General features: G+C 55.3%; 1 protein-coding gene across 1 annotated transcript in view; it reads left to right on the top strand.

The window, feature by feature from the left end:
* Positions 1-249: 249 nt before the first annotated feature.
* Positions 250-20,325, top strand: part of LOC123763549 (tetratricopeptide repeat protein 39B) — a gene marked incomplete in the record, with an annotated part of 220,449 nt that continues 200,373 nt past the window's right edge. The window contains 1 exon segment of the mRNA XM_045750696.2: positions 250-375. Coding sequence (XP_045606652.2) covers positions 292-375 — 84 coding nt within the window.

Raw genomic sequence — 20,325 nt, 5'->3', positions numbered from 1 at the left:
AGAGTGAAAATAGACTCCAGCCAAGAGAGCGGACGTAATCTCATGACACCTTCCTACGTCACTACGCATCTTCGAAGTGCCCGCGGCTCACACCATAAATGCCAAAACCCTCGTACATCAACCCGAGTTTTCTCTTGACTAAAAGGATCTGCTCGTTTTCTGTGCTGCGGCTGCGCGCGTTTGGAGGATCGGAGAGGCTCCCGGCGCAGCTCTGGATCCCACAGCCACACTTACCAGATATCGATTGCTGATCTCAGTTCTCGGGTCTCCATTTATACGAGCGGGGTGTACATGCGCCTGCCAGTTGGGTTTCTGCTAGTGTCTGGAGCAGAGGTTAGCGCGATGGCGGAGAATGCCGTGGAAAATGGAGAGGAGGTTAGTTATTTTTGGGTTTTGTTTAGAGTTGTGTAAGAATGACCTTGCCAATATCTGCGTCCATTGGTGGCTGACAATGACCGCGGTGGATGTGGTGAGCGCCAGTAGGAGGGTGTTGAAGATGTGCTGAGCGCGATGCTGGTAGTATTGAACGTTACGCATCCCTCGGCCGGTCACACACCTCCACAAAGGTGGCCTCAGATGCGACACTGTGTCACACCACTCGAGATGAGCGCCAGCACACTGCTCACCTGCACCAGGGGCACAGGTTGACCCACCCGGCTGATAAATGATGTGGACGAGTGTTCACCCCGAGGAACGTTACCGTCTTGTGGGAAGAAAACGTTTTGTGTGTGGGAGAGAGAGGATGTTGCTCTCTGATACTCGGCGGTACGCAGCCGGGACCACCATACCATCCCAAAATTACACAAGTTTTTTTTTTTATCTATTTTGACATAATTTATAAATGGAAAGAGGCCATGAGGTGTAGGAGTTGTGATACTCGCTCCCCACCTGTCCTTGAGAGGTGGTGGAGGTCACACTAAGGAGCGACCTTGGTGTTATGCCAGTGGAATTATAATTTCATACCTGCATGTAGGTCAGTAGGTAACAAGATTGGTTTATATAGGTTTTCTCGTGGCGTGGACTGTAGCGTGCTTGTCACGTGTAGGAATATAATAGTTGTCCCTGATTTAAAGCATATCAACAAGCCTCCGTCGGCCAAGACATTTTCTTTTCCTTAAGACATCTTTAGAGAGGATGTCGCTCTAAGGAGAGTGATAACAATAGGAGAGAAAAGTGACACGAAAACTGTTATTAACAAACATGGACCCGCCACTCAACACACACAAACCTAAACATACTCACACACTACGAGGTTCATTCACAAGGACACACTAACGGGACCACACACTCCCTGACACGAATGAACACACCGTAATGTTTCCAAGTGATTCCTCTGTTGTTGTTGTTTTACACTCAGCTGCTGGGAACACACAGCTCCAAGCTGCCTGGGCAATGGTGAGCCCTTCCTCCTCGCCTGGCACAGGATATGTGGTGTGTGTGTGTGTGTGTGTGTACTCACCTAATCACCTAATTGTGCTTGCGGGGGTTGAGCTCTGGCTCTTTGGGCCCGTCTCTCAACTGTCAATCAACTGGTGTATAGATTCCTGAGCCTACTGGGCTCTATCATATCTACATTTAAAACTGTGTATGGAGTCAGCCTCCACCACATGTGTGTGTGTGTGTGTGTGTGTGTGTGTGTGTGTGTGTGTGTGTGTGATTCCTCTGTTATGTGCAGCTCTTATACACAAGAGCTGTACTGTGTTGTGTAAAGCAACTGAAAGGAATTAACTAGGCTATAAACCAACATGTAAGCCAGGTTTTCGTGAAATTAGGTGGTTTAATCGGCTTATGTAGTAATGCAGATGGGATTGTTAAGCTTGGATATCGCAAGGCTGTTTTGCTACATTGGTTGTTACAAGTTGTAACAACCAATATAGCAAGTTGTAACAACGTTCTAATGCATCATCAAAACGTTATACCAAAATGTAATAAATTAATGACAAGTTGTAACAAGCTGAAAATATAATCAGTTACTTTTTGTGTTTGTAGGGAACTTGTTATTGATGCTGCTGAATGTAAATGGAGATATGAAGATATATCTAATTAAATCCTTTATTAGGTACGAGAGCTACAATTTAATTATATTTTTAAGTCTATATCTATTAAGAACTCCTGTATATATAAATCAAATTAAAAATAATTATGCTAAAAAAACAGTCCCGTAGGCTAGGCTTAGATGGTATGCTAAAATATAGCCCAGTAGGCTAGGCTAAGATGGTATGCTAAAATATAGCCCAGTAAGCTAGGCTAAGATGGTATGCTAAAATATAGCCCAGTAGGCTAGGCTAAGATGGTATGCTAAAATATAGCCCAGTAGGCTAGGCTAAGATGGTATGCTAAAATATAGCCCAGTAGGCTAGGCTAAGATGGTATGCTAAAATATAGCCCAGTAGGCTAGGCTAAGATGGTATGCTAAAATATAGCCCAGTAGGCTAGGCTAAGATGGTATGCTAAAATATAGCCCAGTAAGCTAGGCTAAGATGGTAGGCTAAATATATAGCCCAGAATGAGTCTCATAAAACAGTTTCCGTAGAAAAAATATCATAACCAAATGAAATATGCATTGAATAAAATATATGTTTTGGGGATTCTACATTTAAATGATGACTTTATTTATGAATCAAAATGCAAGTTGGAAAAAATATTCCCTTTAGTGTGTTGTAGTGAAGCCCGCACCTTATCTGAAGCAGAGAAACCTTCGCATGTAAACTACAGTTTACCTTATATACAAATACTTATTATGTGAATGGGTTATAATTGATGGATAGGCTATAATTATAACTTATGTTTATCTTTAGCAAAGAATATATTATTATCAACCATTATCAAATAAAAGAAGTTAGACCCCCAGCCGGGGGGCAGCAGCAGGGAACAGGGCAAGGAAGTGGAAGCAGGTAATGGAGAAAAAGAAAGGGAGAGAGAGGAGAGAAAGCTCTTGGAAAGTGAGAGGAACAAGTGAGAGGGGAAAAGGGAAGTGAATGGAAAGAGAGGAAGGGAAGGGAATTATCAGGGGAGAGCGCCAAGCCGTTACGACTATAAAGGGGTTAGGATAAGAATTTGGGGATGATACGGGGGAAAGGAATGGTGCCCAACCACTTGGACGGTCGGGGATTGAACGCCGACCTGCATGACACGAGGAGCTTCGCTCTACCGTCCAGCGCAAGTGGGTGGGCAAAATACAGAGGGAATGACAGTCGAGTTTTCTATATTTCTGTTGCAAGTAGGGAGTTATGGAGGTGGTGGGGAAGGGGTGGTGGGGAGGGGGTGATGGGGAAGGGGTGATGGGGAAGGGGTGGTGGGGAAGGGGTGGTGGGGAGGGGGTGATGGGGAGGAGGTGATGGGGAGGGGGTGATGGGGAAGGGGTGGTGGGGAAGGGGTGGTGGGGAGGGGGTGGTGGGGAGGGGGTGATGGGGAGGGGGAGATGGGGAAGGGGTGATGGGGAAGGGGTGGTGGGGAAGGGGTGGTGGGGAGGGGGTGATGGGGAGGGGGAGATGGGGAAGGGGTGGTGGGGAGGGGGTGATGGGGAGGGGGAGATGGGGAAGGGGTGGTGGGGAAGGGGTGATGGGGAAGAGGGTGATGGGGTGATGGGGAAGAGGGTGATGGGGAGGGGGTGATGGGGAGGGGGAGATGGGGAAGGGGTGAGGGAAGTGCTCCCCGCCCACCTCAGCTGCGGCTCTGGCCAGTAATGTTTACCATACGTCAGACACCACTGGGAATATCTCCCAAACAAAATGACCCAATCGCTTACACATCAATCACTACCGAGTGCGCAACTAGGTTATTAACGTGACATTTCTAAGATTAATAATTATTCGTTTTATCGGGGACAGGAAGCCTTTGTATGTATATATATTGTATTAAGGTGACTACTGACCCTTCCTAGGATGCAACCCCACAGTTGTTGCGTAACTCACGGGTACTTATTTACTGTTAGGTGAGCAGGTGGTATTAGGTGAAAGGAAACGTGCCCAAACATTTCTTTTCGGGCCGGGACTCGAACCTGGGATCCCCGATTGTGAGTCGAGAATTAAGACACTTTACAAGGAGACACTATTAACAATTCCTTGACAGAAAAAGGGCTACAAACAGGCGGTATCGCCCAAGTAGTCTTATGGTATGTAAGACTCACAAAAATGATCACAGGCATCTTGCATACACGTAGGAGTCTTCTGGTCATATAAAATGTCTTCAAAACATTCATTTGTATCATGTAATTTATACATACATATTTTTCCCACTGCGGAGTGTGGTGCAGGCGGAAATGTAAGAGTAGGAAGAGAGCCTTCTGCTAGGTCAACTTTGTGAAAGAGAAAACATGCACTCCCTTGAACATTATATTGTAGAATGTCCCATATTAACTGACTTTCGCCCTCCTGGGCTGAGGTATGCTGTATGTATGTGTATACAGGATATGTGGATGCTGGTCAGAATTGCATTTCATCTTTGTAAATGCACATTAATGACACCATGTAAAAAGACACATCGACCACTTTATGTATGACAGACGTAAATCTGTGTATCTATGTATTTATGTCTGTAGGTTAGATTAGCATTTTAAAAGCACTATAATCACCTTCTTTGGTTGATTGTTCAATAAATCCCTGAACTATATGTTTAACACATCTCTCACCTTGTCCATGGAGGACAGAAGAAAATGTATCTATTCTGGTTAGCATTGTAAATGTGTGGCCACGTCTGTGGTAGAAAATAATAATAGTAAAAACAAATAATAGAAAATTCTGTCTTTGACTACTTTATCCAGTACAAAACGTACAGTTTGAAAGTAGTGCTTCTGCTGCCCTGCTTGAGGAGCGCGCCAACCTGTCTTGTTTTCCGCGATACTTCTAGCGGTTTGGTGGTGAGAAGCAGCACTTTTTGTGGCTGGTAAAGGTGAAGGCGAGAGCTGCTCTCGCCTCCATCACGCCCAGCCAAGGTTGAGCGGGAAATAGAGCACAACAAAAAAGAAGGAAAAAAATGGGAAGAAACGAAAGTGGGAAAAAACGAAAATGGGGAAAAAATTTAAATGGGAAAACGGGAAAATATCCCGTATTATAGGGCGACGGAGGAGGGGGGGGGGAGGACAGGAATGAGGTACCTTACCCGAGATTTTTTCAACCGGTTATACTATAAAGGAAGGAAACGCCCGTGGAAGAGGCGGGCAGCCAGCCACCTGGAGCCCTCCCTGATGTTTGTGCCTGCACCCTGTGTCTCCTGCCTCACCCTGGCTGCCTCACCCTGTGTCTCCTGCCTCACCCTGTGTCTCCTACCTCACCCTGTGTCTCCTACCTCACCCTGTGTCTCCTGCCTCACCCTGTGTCTCCTGCCTCACCCTAGCTGCCTCACCCTGTGTCTCCTACCTCACCCTGTGTCTCCTGCCTCACCCTGTGTCTCCTACCTCACCCTGGCTGTCTCACTGCCTGTCTCCTGCCTCACCCTGTGTCTCCTGCCTCACTCTGGCTGCCTCACTATACGCGTGTGGCGTCCAGCGTCGTGCGACAGTGGCGGTGAGGAAGGCGATTGTGTCCACACCCGCGCCTCACAGGGTATTCCTGGCCTGGCCTTGCTGCATGATGCATCACGCCCCACCTTCCAGCACCGGCCGCTGCTGCTACCACCACTGAGAGTAGTGCTGGTGGTGGTGGTGGTGGTGTTAGTGGAGCTGTGGCCCACTACCACCCACAGGACGGGTATGGGGTCCACTACCACCCACAGGACGGGTATTGGGGTCCACTACCACCCACAGGACGGGTATGGGGCCCACTACCACCCACAGGAAGGGTATGGGGTCCACTACCACCCACAGGACGGGTATGGCGTCCACTACCACCCACAGGACGGGTATGGGGTCCACTACCACCCACAGGACGGGTATGGGGCCCACTACCACCCACAGGACGGGTATGGGGTACACTATCACCCACAGGACGGGTATGGGGTCCACTACCACCCACAGGACGGGTATGGGGTCCACTACCACCCACAGGACGGGTATGGGGTCTACTATCACCCACAGGACGGGTATGGGGTACACTATCACCCACAGGACGGGTATGGGGTCCACTACCACCCACAGGACGGGTATGGGGTCCACTACCACCCACAGGACGGGTATGGGGTCCACTACCACCCACAGGACGGGTATGGGGTCCACTACCACCCACAGGACGGGTATGGGGTCCACTACCACCCACAGGACGGGTATGGGGCCCACTACCACCCACAGGACGGGTATGGGGTACACTATCACCCACAGGACGGGTATGGGGTCCACTACCACCCACAGGACGGGTATGGGGTCCACTACCACCCACAGGACGGGTATGGGGTCTACTATCACCCACAGGACGGGTATGGGGTACACTATCACCCACAGGACGGGTATGGGGTCCACTACCACCCACAGGACGGGTATGGGGTCCACTACCACCCACAGGACGGGCATGGGGTCCACTACCACCCACAGGACGGGCATGGGGTCCACTACCACCCACAGGACAGGTATGGGGTCTACTATCACCCACAGGACGGGTATGGGGTACACTATCACCCACAGGACGGGTATGGGGTCCACTACCACCCACAGGACGGGTATGGGGTCCACTACCACCCACAGGACGGGTATGGGGTCCACTACCACCCACAGGACGGGCATGGGGTCCACTACCACCCACAGGACGGGCATGGGGTCCACTACCACCCACAGGACGGGTATGGGGTCCACTACCACCCACAGGACGGGTATGGGGTCCACTACCACCCACAGGACGGGTATGGGGTCCACTACCACCCACAGGACGGGCATGGGGTCCACTACCACCCACAGGACGGGTATGGGGTCCACTACCACCCACAGGACGGGCATGGGGTCCACTACCACCCACAGGACGGGTATGGGGTCCACTACCACCCACAGGACGGGTATGGGGTCCACTACCACCCACAGGACGGGTATGGGGTCCACTACCACCCACAGGACGGGCATGGGGTCCACCACCACCCACAGGACGGGCATGGGGTCCACTACCACCCACAGGACGGGGCATGGGGTCCACTACCACCCACAGGGCGGGTATGGGGTCCACTACCACCCACAGGACGGGGCATGGGGTCCACTACCACCCACAGGGCGGGCATGGGGTCCACTACCACCCACAGGACGGGGCATGGGGTCCACTACCACCCACAGGGCGGGCATGGGGTCCACTACCAGTCATGATACACTCATGACCCCAGAGCCAGCTTTAAAAAGCTTCAAGTCCAATGATGAGCCTTGAAACTTTGCGAAGGGCGCCTTTAAATCCTCCTTATACCTGCCTCCCTCCCTAAACCCCTTCCTCATACTCCTCCCTCACCCTGAGTGTGAGGGAGAGCGTGCAGTGCAAGCACAGCAAGCAGGCAGTGCTGGCAACAAGGATGTTGGTGCCTTTGTCATGGACACATAGAGGTGTAGAGGCTGGCGGCCGCCGGACGGTTGTCGACCATGTTGACATTCTCTTGTTGTTGTACTGGCTGGCATTCCTGCCCTCATCCACCCCCTCCCACGCCCCTCTCATCCACCTCCTCCCACGCTCCACTCATCCACCTCCTCCCACGCTCCTCTCATCCACCTCCTCCCATGCTCCTCTCATCCACCTCCCATGCTCTTCTCATCCACCTCCTCCCACGCTCCTCTCATCCACCCCCTCCCACGCTCCACTCATCCACCCCCTCCCACGCTCCTCTCATCCACCTCCTCCCATGCTCCTCTCATCCACCTCCCATGCTCTTCTCATCCACCTCCTCCCACGCTCCTCTCATCCACCCCCTCCCACGCTCCACTCATCCACCCCCTCCCACGCTCCTCTCATCCACCTCCTCCCACGCTCCTCTCATCCACCTCTTCCCACGCTCCTCTCATCCACCTCCTCCCACGCTCCACTCATCCACCTCCTCCCACGCTCCACTCATCCACCTCCTCCCACGCTCCACTCATCCACCTCCTCCCACGCTCCTCTCATCCACCTCCTCCCACGCTCCTCTCATCCACCTCCCACGCTCCACTCATCTACCTCCTCCCACGCTCCACTCATCCACCTCCTCCCACGCTCCTCTCATCCACCTCCTCCCACGCTCCTCTCATCCACCTCCCACGCTCCACTCATCCACCCCCTCCCACGCTCCTCTCATCCACCTCCTCCCACGCTCCTCATCCACCCCCTCCCACGCCCCTCTCATCCACCTCCTCCCACGCTCCACTCATCCAGCACCTCCCACGCTCCTCTCATCCACCTCCTCCCATGCTCCTCTCATCCACCTCCCATGCTCCTCTCATCCACCTCCTCCCATGCTCCTCTCATCCACCTCCTCCCACGCTCCTCTTATCCACCTCCTCCCACGTTCCTCTTATCCACCTCCTCCCACGCTCCTCTTATCCACCTCCTCCCACGCTCCTCTTATCCACCACCTCCCCCGCTCCGCTCATCCACCTCCCCCACAATTCGAGTATATACACCAGTGAGACTCATCCTGTGAATGAACATAACTCCTTATCAGCGTCCTGTAACCCCCCCCCCCTCCCAGCACGGAGAAACCCCACAGTGTTGTTCAGCCAGTTCCTCCTGGCGGCCACACGCACCTGGAACTTTCTGCCACTCTAAGGGAACACGCTGTTCAACCAGGTTATCTGCGTCTGGCAACCTTCAAACTCTAGTTATGCTAGTGCAAAGTGCGGGAGGCTGGGAGCAAGAGGACATGTTTGACCCTCAGTGTTGAGAGAGAGAGTGTGTGTGTGTGTGTGTGTGTGTGTGTGTGTGTGTGTGTGTGTGTGTGTGTGTGTGTGTGTGTGTGTATGTGTGTGTGTGTGTGTGTGTGTGTGTATGTGTGTGTGTGTGTGTGTGTGTATGTGTGTGTACTCACCTATTTGTGCTTGCGGGGGTTGAGCTTTGGCTCTTTGGTCCCGCCTCTCAACTGTCAATCAACTGGTGTACAGATTCCTGAGCCTACTGGGCTCTATCATATCTACATTTAAAACTGTGTATGGAGTCAGCCTCCACTACATCACTGCCTAATACATTCCATCCGTTAACTACTCTGACACTGAAAAAGTTCCTCTGTGTGTGTGTGTGTGTGTGTGTGTGTGTGTGTGTGTGTGTGTGTGTGTGTGTGTGTGTGTGTGTGTGTGTACTCCTGGCGGGTAGCCCACTTGGCAGGCCCCGTGCCTGATAACAACAATGGTAAACAAGTCGCCAAAACATACAAATACATAATCGCCCATCGCCACTAAACACGGCAGTTGCAACAACGCAGCCATAGTGGCAGTACCACCATGCAGTACCCACACACTTACCACCAATAACGGTAACTTTATAAACACACCAGAACACTCTTGGGTGGAACACACAACCACTCTCATTCAAAGTTGCAGAAGTTGCTGGCTTGCAGGACGTGCAGAGACCTTGCATTTCCCGAATCCACTCAATAAAACGTCTAGATTATCGAGAATGTTTAAATTGTTTTAATCTGTGTTCCCTACACAATGCAGGCGAGAGAGATGCATCATTTATACTTGGGAAATATTAGAGTGACTGGTTCCAAGTCTGCACCCGGAAATAACTCCTAGTGAGACCAGGAGACATGGCAGGAAGTGCAAAATTGTGTTATACTCAAATTCTGTCAGTTGAAATGTAACCAATCACAGGCAAGTAGACCTCTGACGTCATGCCAGACAGAGGAGCATCAATCCATGCTCCCAGCAGCGCAGTTATCCACACAGACTCAGAGTAGAAGGACCTCGGCTAGGCAGATATATACCTTGCTGTCTCGGTCAATAAATATATACAGAAGCGACTTCTGTGTCTACCTTCTACCCGAACAAGGCAAACGAATAATTGCACAGTTGATATACAACCAAACATCCACTACTATGCAACTAAGCTAAGAACACAGATATATGGAGGTAGAGAGGAGACCCGGCACAGACATGACAGGCGCGCTGACAAGCACACAGACACATCTAGACAGGCAGACAGGCAGACATGACAGGCAGACAGACACCGAGGACATAGAAGCTTCTCTAGGATCAATATTGCTCAGTATTGATCTTCCCGTGACGCAATATGTTGCTTCATCTGCTTACCGGACTACGGCGGTTGTTAGTGTCTATATGGGGGGAGTCCCCTGTTTTACCTGGGGGAGGGGGAGTCCCCTGTTTTACCTGGGGGAGGGGGGGAGCCCCCTGTTTTACCTGGGGGAGGGGGAGTCCCCTGTTTTACCTGGGGGAGGGGGAGTCCCCTGTTTTACCTGGGGGAGGGGGAGTCCCCTGTTTTACCTGGGGGAGGGGGAGTCCCCTGTTTTACCTGGGGGAGGGGGAGTCCCCTGTTTTACCTGGGGGAGGGGGAGTCCCCTGTTTTACCTGGGGGAGGGGGTGTCCCCTGTTTTACCTGGGGGAGGGGGAGTCCCCTGTTTTACCTGGGGGAGGGGATGTCCCCTGTTTTACCTGGGGGAGGGGGAGTCCCCTGTTTTACCTGGGGGAGGGGATGTCCCCTGTTTTACCTGGGGGAGGGGGAGTCCCCTGTTTTACCTGGGGGAGGGGGAGTCCTCTGTTTTACCTGGGGGAGGGGATGTCCCCTGTTTTACCTGGGGGAGGGGGAGTCCCCTGTTTTACCTGGGGGAGGGGGAGTCCTCTGTTTTACCTGGGGAGGGGGAGTCCCCTGTTTTACCTGGGGGAGGGGATGTCCCCTGTTTTACCTGGGGGAGGGGGAGTCCCCTGTTTTACCTGGGGGAGGGGGAGTCCCCTGTTTTACCTGGGGGAGGGGGTGTCCCCTGTTTTACCTGGGGGAGGGGGAGTCCCCTGTTTTACCTGGGGGAGGGGATGTCCCCTGTTTTACCTGGGGGAGGGGGAGTCCCCTGTTTTACCTGGGGGAGGGGGTGTCCCCTGTTTTACCTGGGGGAGGGGGAGTCCCCTGTTTTACCTGGGGGAGGGGGAGTCCCCTGTTTTACCTGGGGGAGGGGACGTCCCCTGTTTTACCTGGGGGAGGGGGAGTCCCCTGTTTTACCTGGGGGAGGGGGAGTCCCCTGTTTTACCTGGGGGAGGGGGAGTCCCCTGTTTTACCTGGGGGAGGGGGAGTCCCCTGTTTTACCTGGGGGAGGGTAAGTCCCCTGTTTTACCTGGGGGAGGGGGAGTCCCCTGTTTTACCTGGGGGAGGGGGAGTCCCCTGTTTTACCTGGGGGAGGGGGAGTCCCCTGTTTTACCTGGGGGAGGGGGAGTCCCCTGTTTTACCTGGGGGAGGGGGTGTCCCCTGTTTTACCTGGGGGAGGGGGAGTCCCCTGTTTTACCTGGGGGAGGGGATGTCCCCTGTTTTACCTGGGGGAGGGGGAGTCCCCTGTTTTACCTGGGGGAGGGGATGTCCCCTGTTTTACCTGGGGGAGGGGGAGTCCCCTGTTTTACCTGGGGGAGGGGGAGTCCTCTGTTTTACCTGGGGAGGGGGAGTCCCCTGTTTTACCTGGGGGGAGGGGATGTCCCCTGTTTTACCTGGGGGAGGGGGAGTCCCCTGTTTTACCTGGGGGAGGGGGAGTCCCCTGTTTTACCTGGGGGAGGGGGTGTCCCCTGTTTTACCTGGGGGAGGGGGAGTCCCCTGTTTTACCTGGGGGAGGGGGAGTCCCCTGTTTTACCTGGGGGAGGGGGTGTCCCCTGTTTTACCTGGGGGAGGGGGAGTCCCCTGTTTTACCTGGGGGAGGGGATGTCCCCTGTTTTACCTGGGGGAGGGGGAGTCCCTTGTTTTACCTGGGGGAGGGGGAGTCCCCTGTTTTACCTGGGGAAGGGGGTGTCCCCTGTTTTACCTGGGGGAGGGGATGTCCCCTGTTTTACCTGGGGGAGGGGGAGTCCCCTGTTTTACCTGGGGGAGGGGGAGTCCTCTGTTTTACCTGGGGAGGGGGAGTCCCCTGTTTTACCTGGGGGAGGGGATGTCCCCTGTTTTACCTGGGGGAGGGGGAGTCCCCTGTTTTACCTGGGGGAGGGGGAGTCCCCTGTTTTACCTGGGGGAGGGGGTGTCCCCTGTTTTACCTGGGGGAGGGGATGTCCCCTGTTTTACCTGGGGGAGGGGGAGTCCCCTGTTTTACCTGGGGAAGGGAGAGTCCCCTGTTTTACCTGGGGGAGGGAGAGTCCCCTGTTTTACCTGGGGAAGGGGGAGTCCCCTGTTTTACCTGGGGGAGGGGGTGTCCCCTGTTTTACCTGGGGGAGGGGGTGTCCCCTGTTTTACCTGGGGGAGGGGGTGTCCCCTGTTTTACCTGGGGAGGGGATGTCCCCTGTTTTACCTGGGGGAGGGGGTGTCCCCTGTTTTACCTGGGGGAGGGGTGTCCCCTGTTTTACCTGGGGAGGGGATGTCCCCTGTTTTACCTGGGGGAGGGGGTGTCCCCTGTTTTACCTGGGGGAGGGGGAGTCCCCTGTTTTACCTGGGGAGGGGATGTCCCCTGTTTTACCTGGGGGAGGGGGTGTCCCCTGTTTTACCTGGGGGAGGGGGTGTCCCCTGTTTTACCTGGGGGAGGGGGAGTCCCCTGTTTTACCTGGGGGAGGGGGAGTCCCCTGTTTTACCTGGGGAGGGGATGTCCCCTGTTTTACCTGGGGGAGGGGGTGTCCCCTGTTTTACCTGGGGGGGGGGGTGTCCCCTGTTTTACCTGGGGGAGGGGGTGTCCCCTGTTTTACCTGGGGGAGGGAGAGTCCCCTGTTTTACCTGGGGGAGGGAGAGTCCCCTGTTTTACCTGGGGAAGGGGGAGTCCCCTGTTTTACCTGGGGGAGGGGGTGTCCCCTGTTTTACCTGGAGGAGGGGGTGTCCCCTGTTTTACCTGGGGGAGGGAGAGTCCCCTGTTTTACCTGGGGGAGGGAGAGTCCCCTGTTTTACCTGGGGAAGGGGGAGTCCCCTGTTTTACCTGGGGGAGGGGGTGTCCCCTGTTTTACCTGGGGGAGGGAGAGTCCCCTGTTTTACCTGAGGGAGGGAGAGTCCCCTGTTTTACCTGGGGGAGGGGGTGTCCCCTGTTTTACCTGGGGGAGGGGGTGTCCCCTGTTTTACCTGGGGGAGGGAGAGTCCTCTGTTTTACCTGGGGGAGGGAGAGTCCCCTGTTTTACCTGGGGAAGGGGGAGTCCCCTGTTTTACCTGGGGGAGGGGGAGTCCCCTGTTTTACCTGGGGGAGGGGGAGTCCCCTGTTTTACCTGGGGGAGGGGGAGTCCCCTGTTTTACCTGGGGGAGGGGGAGTCCCCTGTTTTACCTGGGGGAGGGGGTGTCCCCTGTTTTACCTGGGGGAGGGGGAGTCCCCTGTTTTACCTGGGGAGGGGATGTCCCCTGTTTTACCTGGGGGAGGGGGAGTCCCCTGTTTTACCTGGGGGAGGGGATGTCCCCTGTTTTACCTGGGGGAGGGGGAGTCCCCTGTTTTACCTGGGGGAGGGGGAGTCCTCTGTTTTACCTGGGGAGGGGGAGTCCCCTGTTTTACCTGGGGGAGGGGATGTCCCCTGTTTTACCTGGGGGAGGGGGAGTCCCCTGTTTTACCTGGGGGAGGGGGAGTCCCCTGTTTTACCTGGGGGAGGGGGTGTCCCCTGTTTTACCTGGGGGAGGGGGAGTCCCCTGTTTTACCTGGGGGAGGGGGAGTCCCCTGTTTTACCTGGGGGAGGGGGTGTCCCCTGTTTTACCTGGGGGAGGGGGAGTCCCCTGTTTTACCTGGGGGAGGGGATGTCCCCTGTTTTACCTGGGGGAGGGGGAGTCCCCTGTTTTACCTGGGGGAGGGGGAGTCCCCTGTTTTACCTGGGGGAGGGGGTGTCCCCTGTTTTACCTGGGGGAGGGGATGTCCCCTGTTTTACCTGGGGGAGGGGGAGTCCCCTGTTTTACCTGGGGGAGGGGGAGTCCTCTGTTTTACCTGGGGAGGGGGAGTCCCCTGTTTTACCTGGGGGAGGGGATGTCCCCTGTTTTACCTGGGGGAGGGGGAGTCCCCTGTTTTACCTGGGGGAGGGGGAGTCCCCTGTTTTACCTGGGGGAGGGGGTGTCCCCTGTTTTACCTGGGGGAGGGGATGTCCCCTGTTTTACCTGGGGGAGGGGGAGTCCCCTGTTTTACCTGGGGAAGGGAGAGTCCCCTGTTTTACCTGGGGGAGGGAGAGTCCCCTGTTTTACCTGGGGAAGGGGGAGTCCCCTGTTTTACCTGGGGGAGGGGGTGTCCCCTGTTTTACCTGGGGGAGGGGGTGTCCCCTGTTTTACCTGGGGGAGGGGGTGTCCCCTGTTTTACCTCGGGAGGGGATGTCCCCTGTTTTACCTGGGGGAGGGGGTGTCCCCTGTTTTACCTGGGGGAGGGGTGTCCCCTGTTTTATCTGGAGAGGGGATGTCCCCTGTTTTACCTGGGGGAGGGGGTGTCCCCTGTTTTACCTGGGGGAGGGGGAGTCCCCTGTTTTACCTGGGGAGGGGATGTCCCCTGTTTTACCTGGGGGAGGGGGTGTCCCCTGTTTTACCTGGGGGAGGGGGTGTCCCCTGTTTTACCTGGGGGAGGGGGAGTCCCCTGTTTTACCTGGGGGAGGGGGAGTCCCCTGTTTTACCTGGGGAGGGGATGTCCCCTGTTTTACCTGGGGGAGGGGGTGTCCCCTGTTTTACCTGGGGGAGGGGGTGTCCCCTGTTTTACCTGGGGGAGGGGGTGTCCCCTGTTTTACCTGGGGGAGGGAGAGTCCCCTGTTTTACCTGGGGGAGGGAGAGTCCCCTGTTTTACCTGGGGAAGGGGGAGTCCCCTGTTTTACCTGGGGGAGGGGGTGTCCCCTGTTTTACCTGGGGGAGGGGGTGTCCCCTGTATTACCTGGGGGAGGGAGAGTCCCCTGTTTTACCTGGGGGAGGGAGAGTCCCCTGTTTTACCTGGGGAAGGGGGAGTCCCCTGTTTTACCTGGGGAGGGGGTGTCCCCTGTTTTACCTGGGGGAGGGAGAGTCCCCTGTTTTACCTGGGGGAGGGAGAGTCCCCTGTTTTACCTGGGGGAGGGGGTGTCCCCTGTTTTACCTGGGGGAGGGGATGTCCCCTGTTTTACCTGGGGGAGGGGGTGTCCCCTGTTTTACCTGGGGGAGGGGATGTCCCCTGTTTTACCTGGGGGAGGGGGTGTCCCCTGTTTTACCTGGGGGAGGGGGTGTCCCCTGTTTTACCTGGGGGAGGGGGTGTCCCCTGTTTTACCTGCGGGAGGGAGAGTCCCCTGTTTTACCTGGGGGAGGGGGTGTCCCCTGTTTTACCTGGGGGAGGGGGTGTCCCCTGTTTTACCTGGGGGAGGGGATGTCCCCTGTTTTACCTGTGGGAGGGAGAGTCCCCTGTTTTACCTGGGGGAGGGAGAGTCCCCTGTTTTACCTGGGGGAGGGGGTGTCCCCTGTTTTACCTGGGGGAGGGGGTGTCCCCTGTTTTACCTGGGGGAGGGGGTGTCCCCTGTTTTACCTGGGGGAGGGGGTGTCCCCTGTTTTACCTGGGGGAGGGGGTGTCCCCTGTTTTACCTGGGGGAGGGGATGTCCCCTGTTTTACCTGAGGGAGGGGGTGTCCCCTGTTTTACCTGGGGGAGGGGGTGTCCCCTGTTTTACCTGGGGGAGGGGGTGTCCCCTGTTTTACCTGGGGGAGGGAGAGTCCCCTGTTTTACCTGGGGGAGGGGGAGTCCCCTGTTTTACCTGCGGGAGGGGGAGTCCCCTGTTTTACCTGCGGGAGGGGGAGTCCCCTGTTTTACTTGGGGGGAGGGGGAGTCTCTTGTTTTACCTGCGGGAGGGGGAGTCCCCTGTTTTATCTGGGGGGAGGGAGAGTCCCCTGTTTTACCTGGGGGAGGGGTGTCCCCTGTTTTACCTGGGGAGGGGATGTCCCCTGTTTTACCTGGGGGAGGGGGTGTCCCCTGTTTTACCTGGGGGAGGGGGAGTCCCCTGTTTTACCTGGGGAGGGGATGTCCCCTGTTTTACCTGGGGGAGGGGGTGTCCCCTGTTTTACCTGGGGGAGGGGGTGTCCCCTGTTTTACCTGGGGGAGGGGGAGTCCCCTGTTTTACCTGGGGGAGGGGGAGTCCCCTGTTTTACCTGGGGAGGGGATGTCCCCTGTTTTACCTGGGGGAGGGGGTGTCCCCTGTTTTACCTGGGGGAGGGGGTGTCCCCTGTTTTACCTGGGGGAGGGGGTGTCCCCTGTTTTACCTGGGGGAGGGGGTGTCCCCTGTTTTACCTGGGGGAGGGGGTGTCCCCTGTTTTACCTGGGGGAGGGAGAGTCCCCTGTTTTACCTGGGGGAGGGGGAGTCCCCTGTTTTACCTGCGGGAGGGGGAGTCCCCTGTTTTACCTGCGGGAGGGGGAGTCCCCTGTTTTACTTGGGGGGAGGGGGAGTCTCCTGTTTTACCTGCGGGAGGGGGAGTCCCCTGTTTTATCTGGGGGGAGGGAGAGTCCCCTGTTTTACCTGGGGGAGGGGTGTCCCCTGTTTTACCTGGGGAGGGGATGTCCCCTGTTTTACCTGGGGGAGGGGGTGTCCCCTGTTTTACCTGGGGGAGGGGGAGTCCCCTGTTTTACCTGGGGAGGGGATGTCCCCTGTTTTACCTGGGGGAGGGGGTGTCCCCTGTTTTACCTGGGGGAGGGGGTGTCCCCTGTTTTACCTGGGGGAGGGGGAGTCCCCTGTTTTACCTGGGGGAGGGGGAGTCCCCTGTTTTACCTGGGGAGGGGATGTCCCCTGTTTTACCTGGGGGAGGGGGTGTCCCCTGTTTTACCAGGGGGAGGGGGTGTCCCCTGTTTTACCTGGGGGAGGGGGTGTCCCCTGTTTTACCTGGGGGAGGGAGAGTCCTCTGTTTTACCTGGGGGAGGGAGAGTCCCCTGTTTTACCTGGGGAAGGGGGAGTCCCCTGTTTTACCTGGGGGAGGGGGTGTCCCCTGTTTTACCTGGGGGAGGGGGTGTCCCCTGTTTTACCTGGGGGAGGGAGAGTCCCCTGTTTTACCTGGGGGAGGGAGAGTCCCCTGTTTTACCTGGGGAAGGGGGAGTCCCCTGTTTTACCTGGGGGAGGGGGTGTCCCCTGTTTTACCTGGGGGAGGGAGAGTCCCCTGTTTTACCTGGGGGAGGGAGAGTCCCCTGTTTTACCTGGGGGAGGGGGTGTCCCCTGTTTTACCTGGGGGAGGGGATGTCCCCTGTTTTACCTGGGGGAGGGGGTGTCCCCTGTTTTACCTGGGGGAGGGGATGTCCCCTGTTTTACCTGGGGGAGGGGGTGTCCCCTGTTTTACCTGGGGGAGGGGGTGTCCCCTGTTTTACCTGGGGGAGGGGGTGTCCCCTGTTTCACCTGCGGGAGGGAGAGTCCCCTGTTTTACCTGGGGGAGGGGGTGTCCCCTGTTTTACCTGGGGGAGGGGGTGTCCCCTGTTTTACCTGGGGGAGGGGATGTCCCCTGTTTTACCTGGGGGAGGGAGAGTCCCCTGTTTTACCTGGGGGAGGGAGAGTCCCCTGTTTTACCTGGGGGAGGGGGTGTCCCCTGTTTTACCTGGGGGAGGGGGTGTCCCCTGTTTTACCTGGGGGAGGGAGAGTCCCCTGTTTTACCTGGGGGAGGGGGTGTCCCCTGTTTTACCTGGGGGAGGGGGTGTCCCCTGTTTTACCTGGGGGAGGGGGTGTCCCCTGTTTTACCTGGGGGAGGGGGTGTCCCCTGTTTTACCTGGGGGAGGGGGTGTCCCCTGTTTTACCTGGGGGAGGGGGTGTCCCCTGTTTTACCTGGGGGAGGGGGTGTCCCCTGTTTTACCTGGGGGAGGGGGTGTCCCCTGTTTTACCTGGGGGAGGGAGAGTCCCCTGTTTTACCTGGGGGAGGGGGAGTCCCCTGTTTTACCTGCGGGAGGGGGAGTCCCCTGTTTTACCTGCGGGAGGGGGAGTCCCCTGTTTTACTTGGGGGGAGGGGGAGTCTCCTGTTTTACCTGCGGGAGGGGGAGTCCCCTGTTTTATCTGGGGGGAGGGAGAGTCCCCTGTTTTACCTGGGGGAGGGGGAGTCCCCTGTTTTACCTGCGGGAGGGGGAGTCCCCTGTTTTACCTGCGGGAGGGGGAGTCCCCTGTTTTACCTGGGGGAGGGAGAGTCCCCTGTTTTACCTGGGGGAGGGGGAGTCCCCTGTTTTACCTGCGGGAGGGGGAGTCCCCTGTTTTACCTGCGGGAGGGGGAGTCCCCTGTTTTACTTGGGGGGAGGGGGAGTCTCCTGTTTTACCTGCGGGAGGGGGAGTCCCCTGTTTTATCTGGGGGGAGGGAGAGTCCCCTGTTTTACCTGGGGGAGGAGGAGTCCCCTGTTTTACCTGGGAGTAAAGCAGCAGACATTGCCCCTCTACACAAGGGAGGGAGCAAAGCATTGGCAAAGAATTATAGACCAGTTGCACTAACGTCCCACATAATAAAAGTATTTGAGAGAGTGATCAGGAGTCAGGTCACTATATTCAAGGAAACGAATGACCTCCACAATCCAGGCCAACATGGATTCAGAGCAGGAAGATCATGCCTCTCACAGCTACTTGACCATTATGACAAAATCACTGAGGCATTAGAAGAAAAACAGAATGCAGATGTTCTATACACAGACTTTGCATAGGAATTCGACAAATGTGATCATGGAGTGATAGCACACAAGATGAGGTCAGTGGGTAAAACTGGTAAAGTGGGACGCTGGATGCTCAATTTCCTGTCGAATAGAACACAAAGGGTAACAGTCAATCAAATAAAATCGAGTCCGAGCGCAGTTAAAAGCTCTGTACCTCAAGGTACAGAGCCTTGCAGGTACAGGTTCCTTGCACCACTGCTGTTCCTTATTCTCATATCAGATGTAGACAAAAATACAAGTCACAGCTTCGTGTCATCCTTTGCAGATGATACAAAAATCAGCATGAAAATTACCTCTGCTGAAGACATTGAAAAACTACAAACAGATATTAACAAAGTTTTCGACTAGGCAGCAGAAAATAACATGATGTTTAACAGTGATAAATTCCAGGTACTCAGATACGGCAAAAATGAGGATCTGAAACGTAATACAGAGTACAAAACACAATCGAATCTGCCCATAGTAGGGAAAACAGCATGTCAAGGGACGACAACGTTTCGGTCCGTCCTGGACCATTCTCAAGTCGATTGTGAGAATGGTCCAGGACGGACCGAAACGTCGTCGTCCCTTCACCTTCTAATGTGTGGTCTGGTCAACATACTTTAGCCACGTTATTGTTACTCATCGCCAGCATGTCAAGAATTTGGGAATAATGATGTCTGACGGCCTAACGTTTAGGGAGCATAACCAAGCAAATATTGCGTCAGCCAGAAAAATGATCGGATGGTTTCCGAGAACTTTTAAATCCAGAGATCCCGTCACAATGGTTGTACTCTTCAAATCACTTGTGTTGTCTCGTCTTGAGTACTGCTCAGTACTCACTTCCCCCTTCAGAGCAGGAGAGATTGCTGAAAAAAGAGGGAATACAGAGAACATATACGGCACGCATAGACGAGATAAAGCACCTAAATTATTGGGATCGTCTCAAAGCCCTCCAAATGTACTGACTAGAAAGGAGACGAGAGAGATACCAAATAATATACACATGGAAAATACTGGTGGGCCAGGTCCCAAATCTACACAGTAAAATAACAACGTACTGGAGTGAACGATATGGAGGAAAATGCAGAATAGAACCAGTGAAGAGCAGAGGTGCCATGGGCACAATCAGAGAACACTGTATAAACATCAGAGGTCCGCGGCTGTTGAACGTCCTCCCAGCGAGCATAAGAAGTATTGCCGGAACAACCGTGGACATCTTCAAGAGAACACTAGATTGTTTCCTCCAAGGAGTGGCGGACCAACCGGGCTGTGGTGGGTATGTGGGGCTGCGGGCCGCTCCAAGCAACAGCCTAGTGGACCAAACTCTCACAAGTCAAGCCTGGCTTGGGGAGTAGAAGAACTCCCAGAACCCCATCAACCAGGTATCAACCAGGGGGAGAGGGGGGGGAAGGTCTCCTGTCTTACCTGTGGGTGGGGGAGTGGGAGGGGGAAGGTCTCATGTCTTACCTGTGGGAAAGGGGTAGGTCTCTCAAGTCAAGGGTACCTTGCTCCTCCCTCCCCAGGTAGGCTTCAGGCATAACCTCCCTTGTGTCTGGTTCCTTCAATATAACTACCAGGTCAAGAATATCTGGTTCGTCCTTAGTCTAATCCTTATTGTACCTGGATACCTGGACTGTACCCGGATGGGTGTCCGAGAGTTCGTCCACTCCCAAAGCTCGGCCCTGGGTCAGGCTTGGCTTGTGAGAGTTTGGTTCAACAGGCTGTTTCTTGCAGCGGTCCAAAAGTCCGACAAAAAACTTATAAAGTCCGGTCAGACACTTCTTGCACAAAAGTGGCCAGGT

Source organism: Procambarus clarkii, chromosome 52, assembly GCF_040958095.1.
Source record: "Procambarus clarkii isolate CNS0578487 chromosome 52, FALCON_Pclarkii_2.0, whole genome shotgun sequence".
Classification (NCBI taxonomy): Eukaryota; Metazoa; Arthropoda; class Malacostraca; order Decapoda; family Cambaridae; genus Procambarus; species Procambarus clarkii.
Note: the sequence above shows the minus strand (reverse complement) of the source record. Positions and strands in the feature narration are given on the sequence as shown.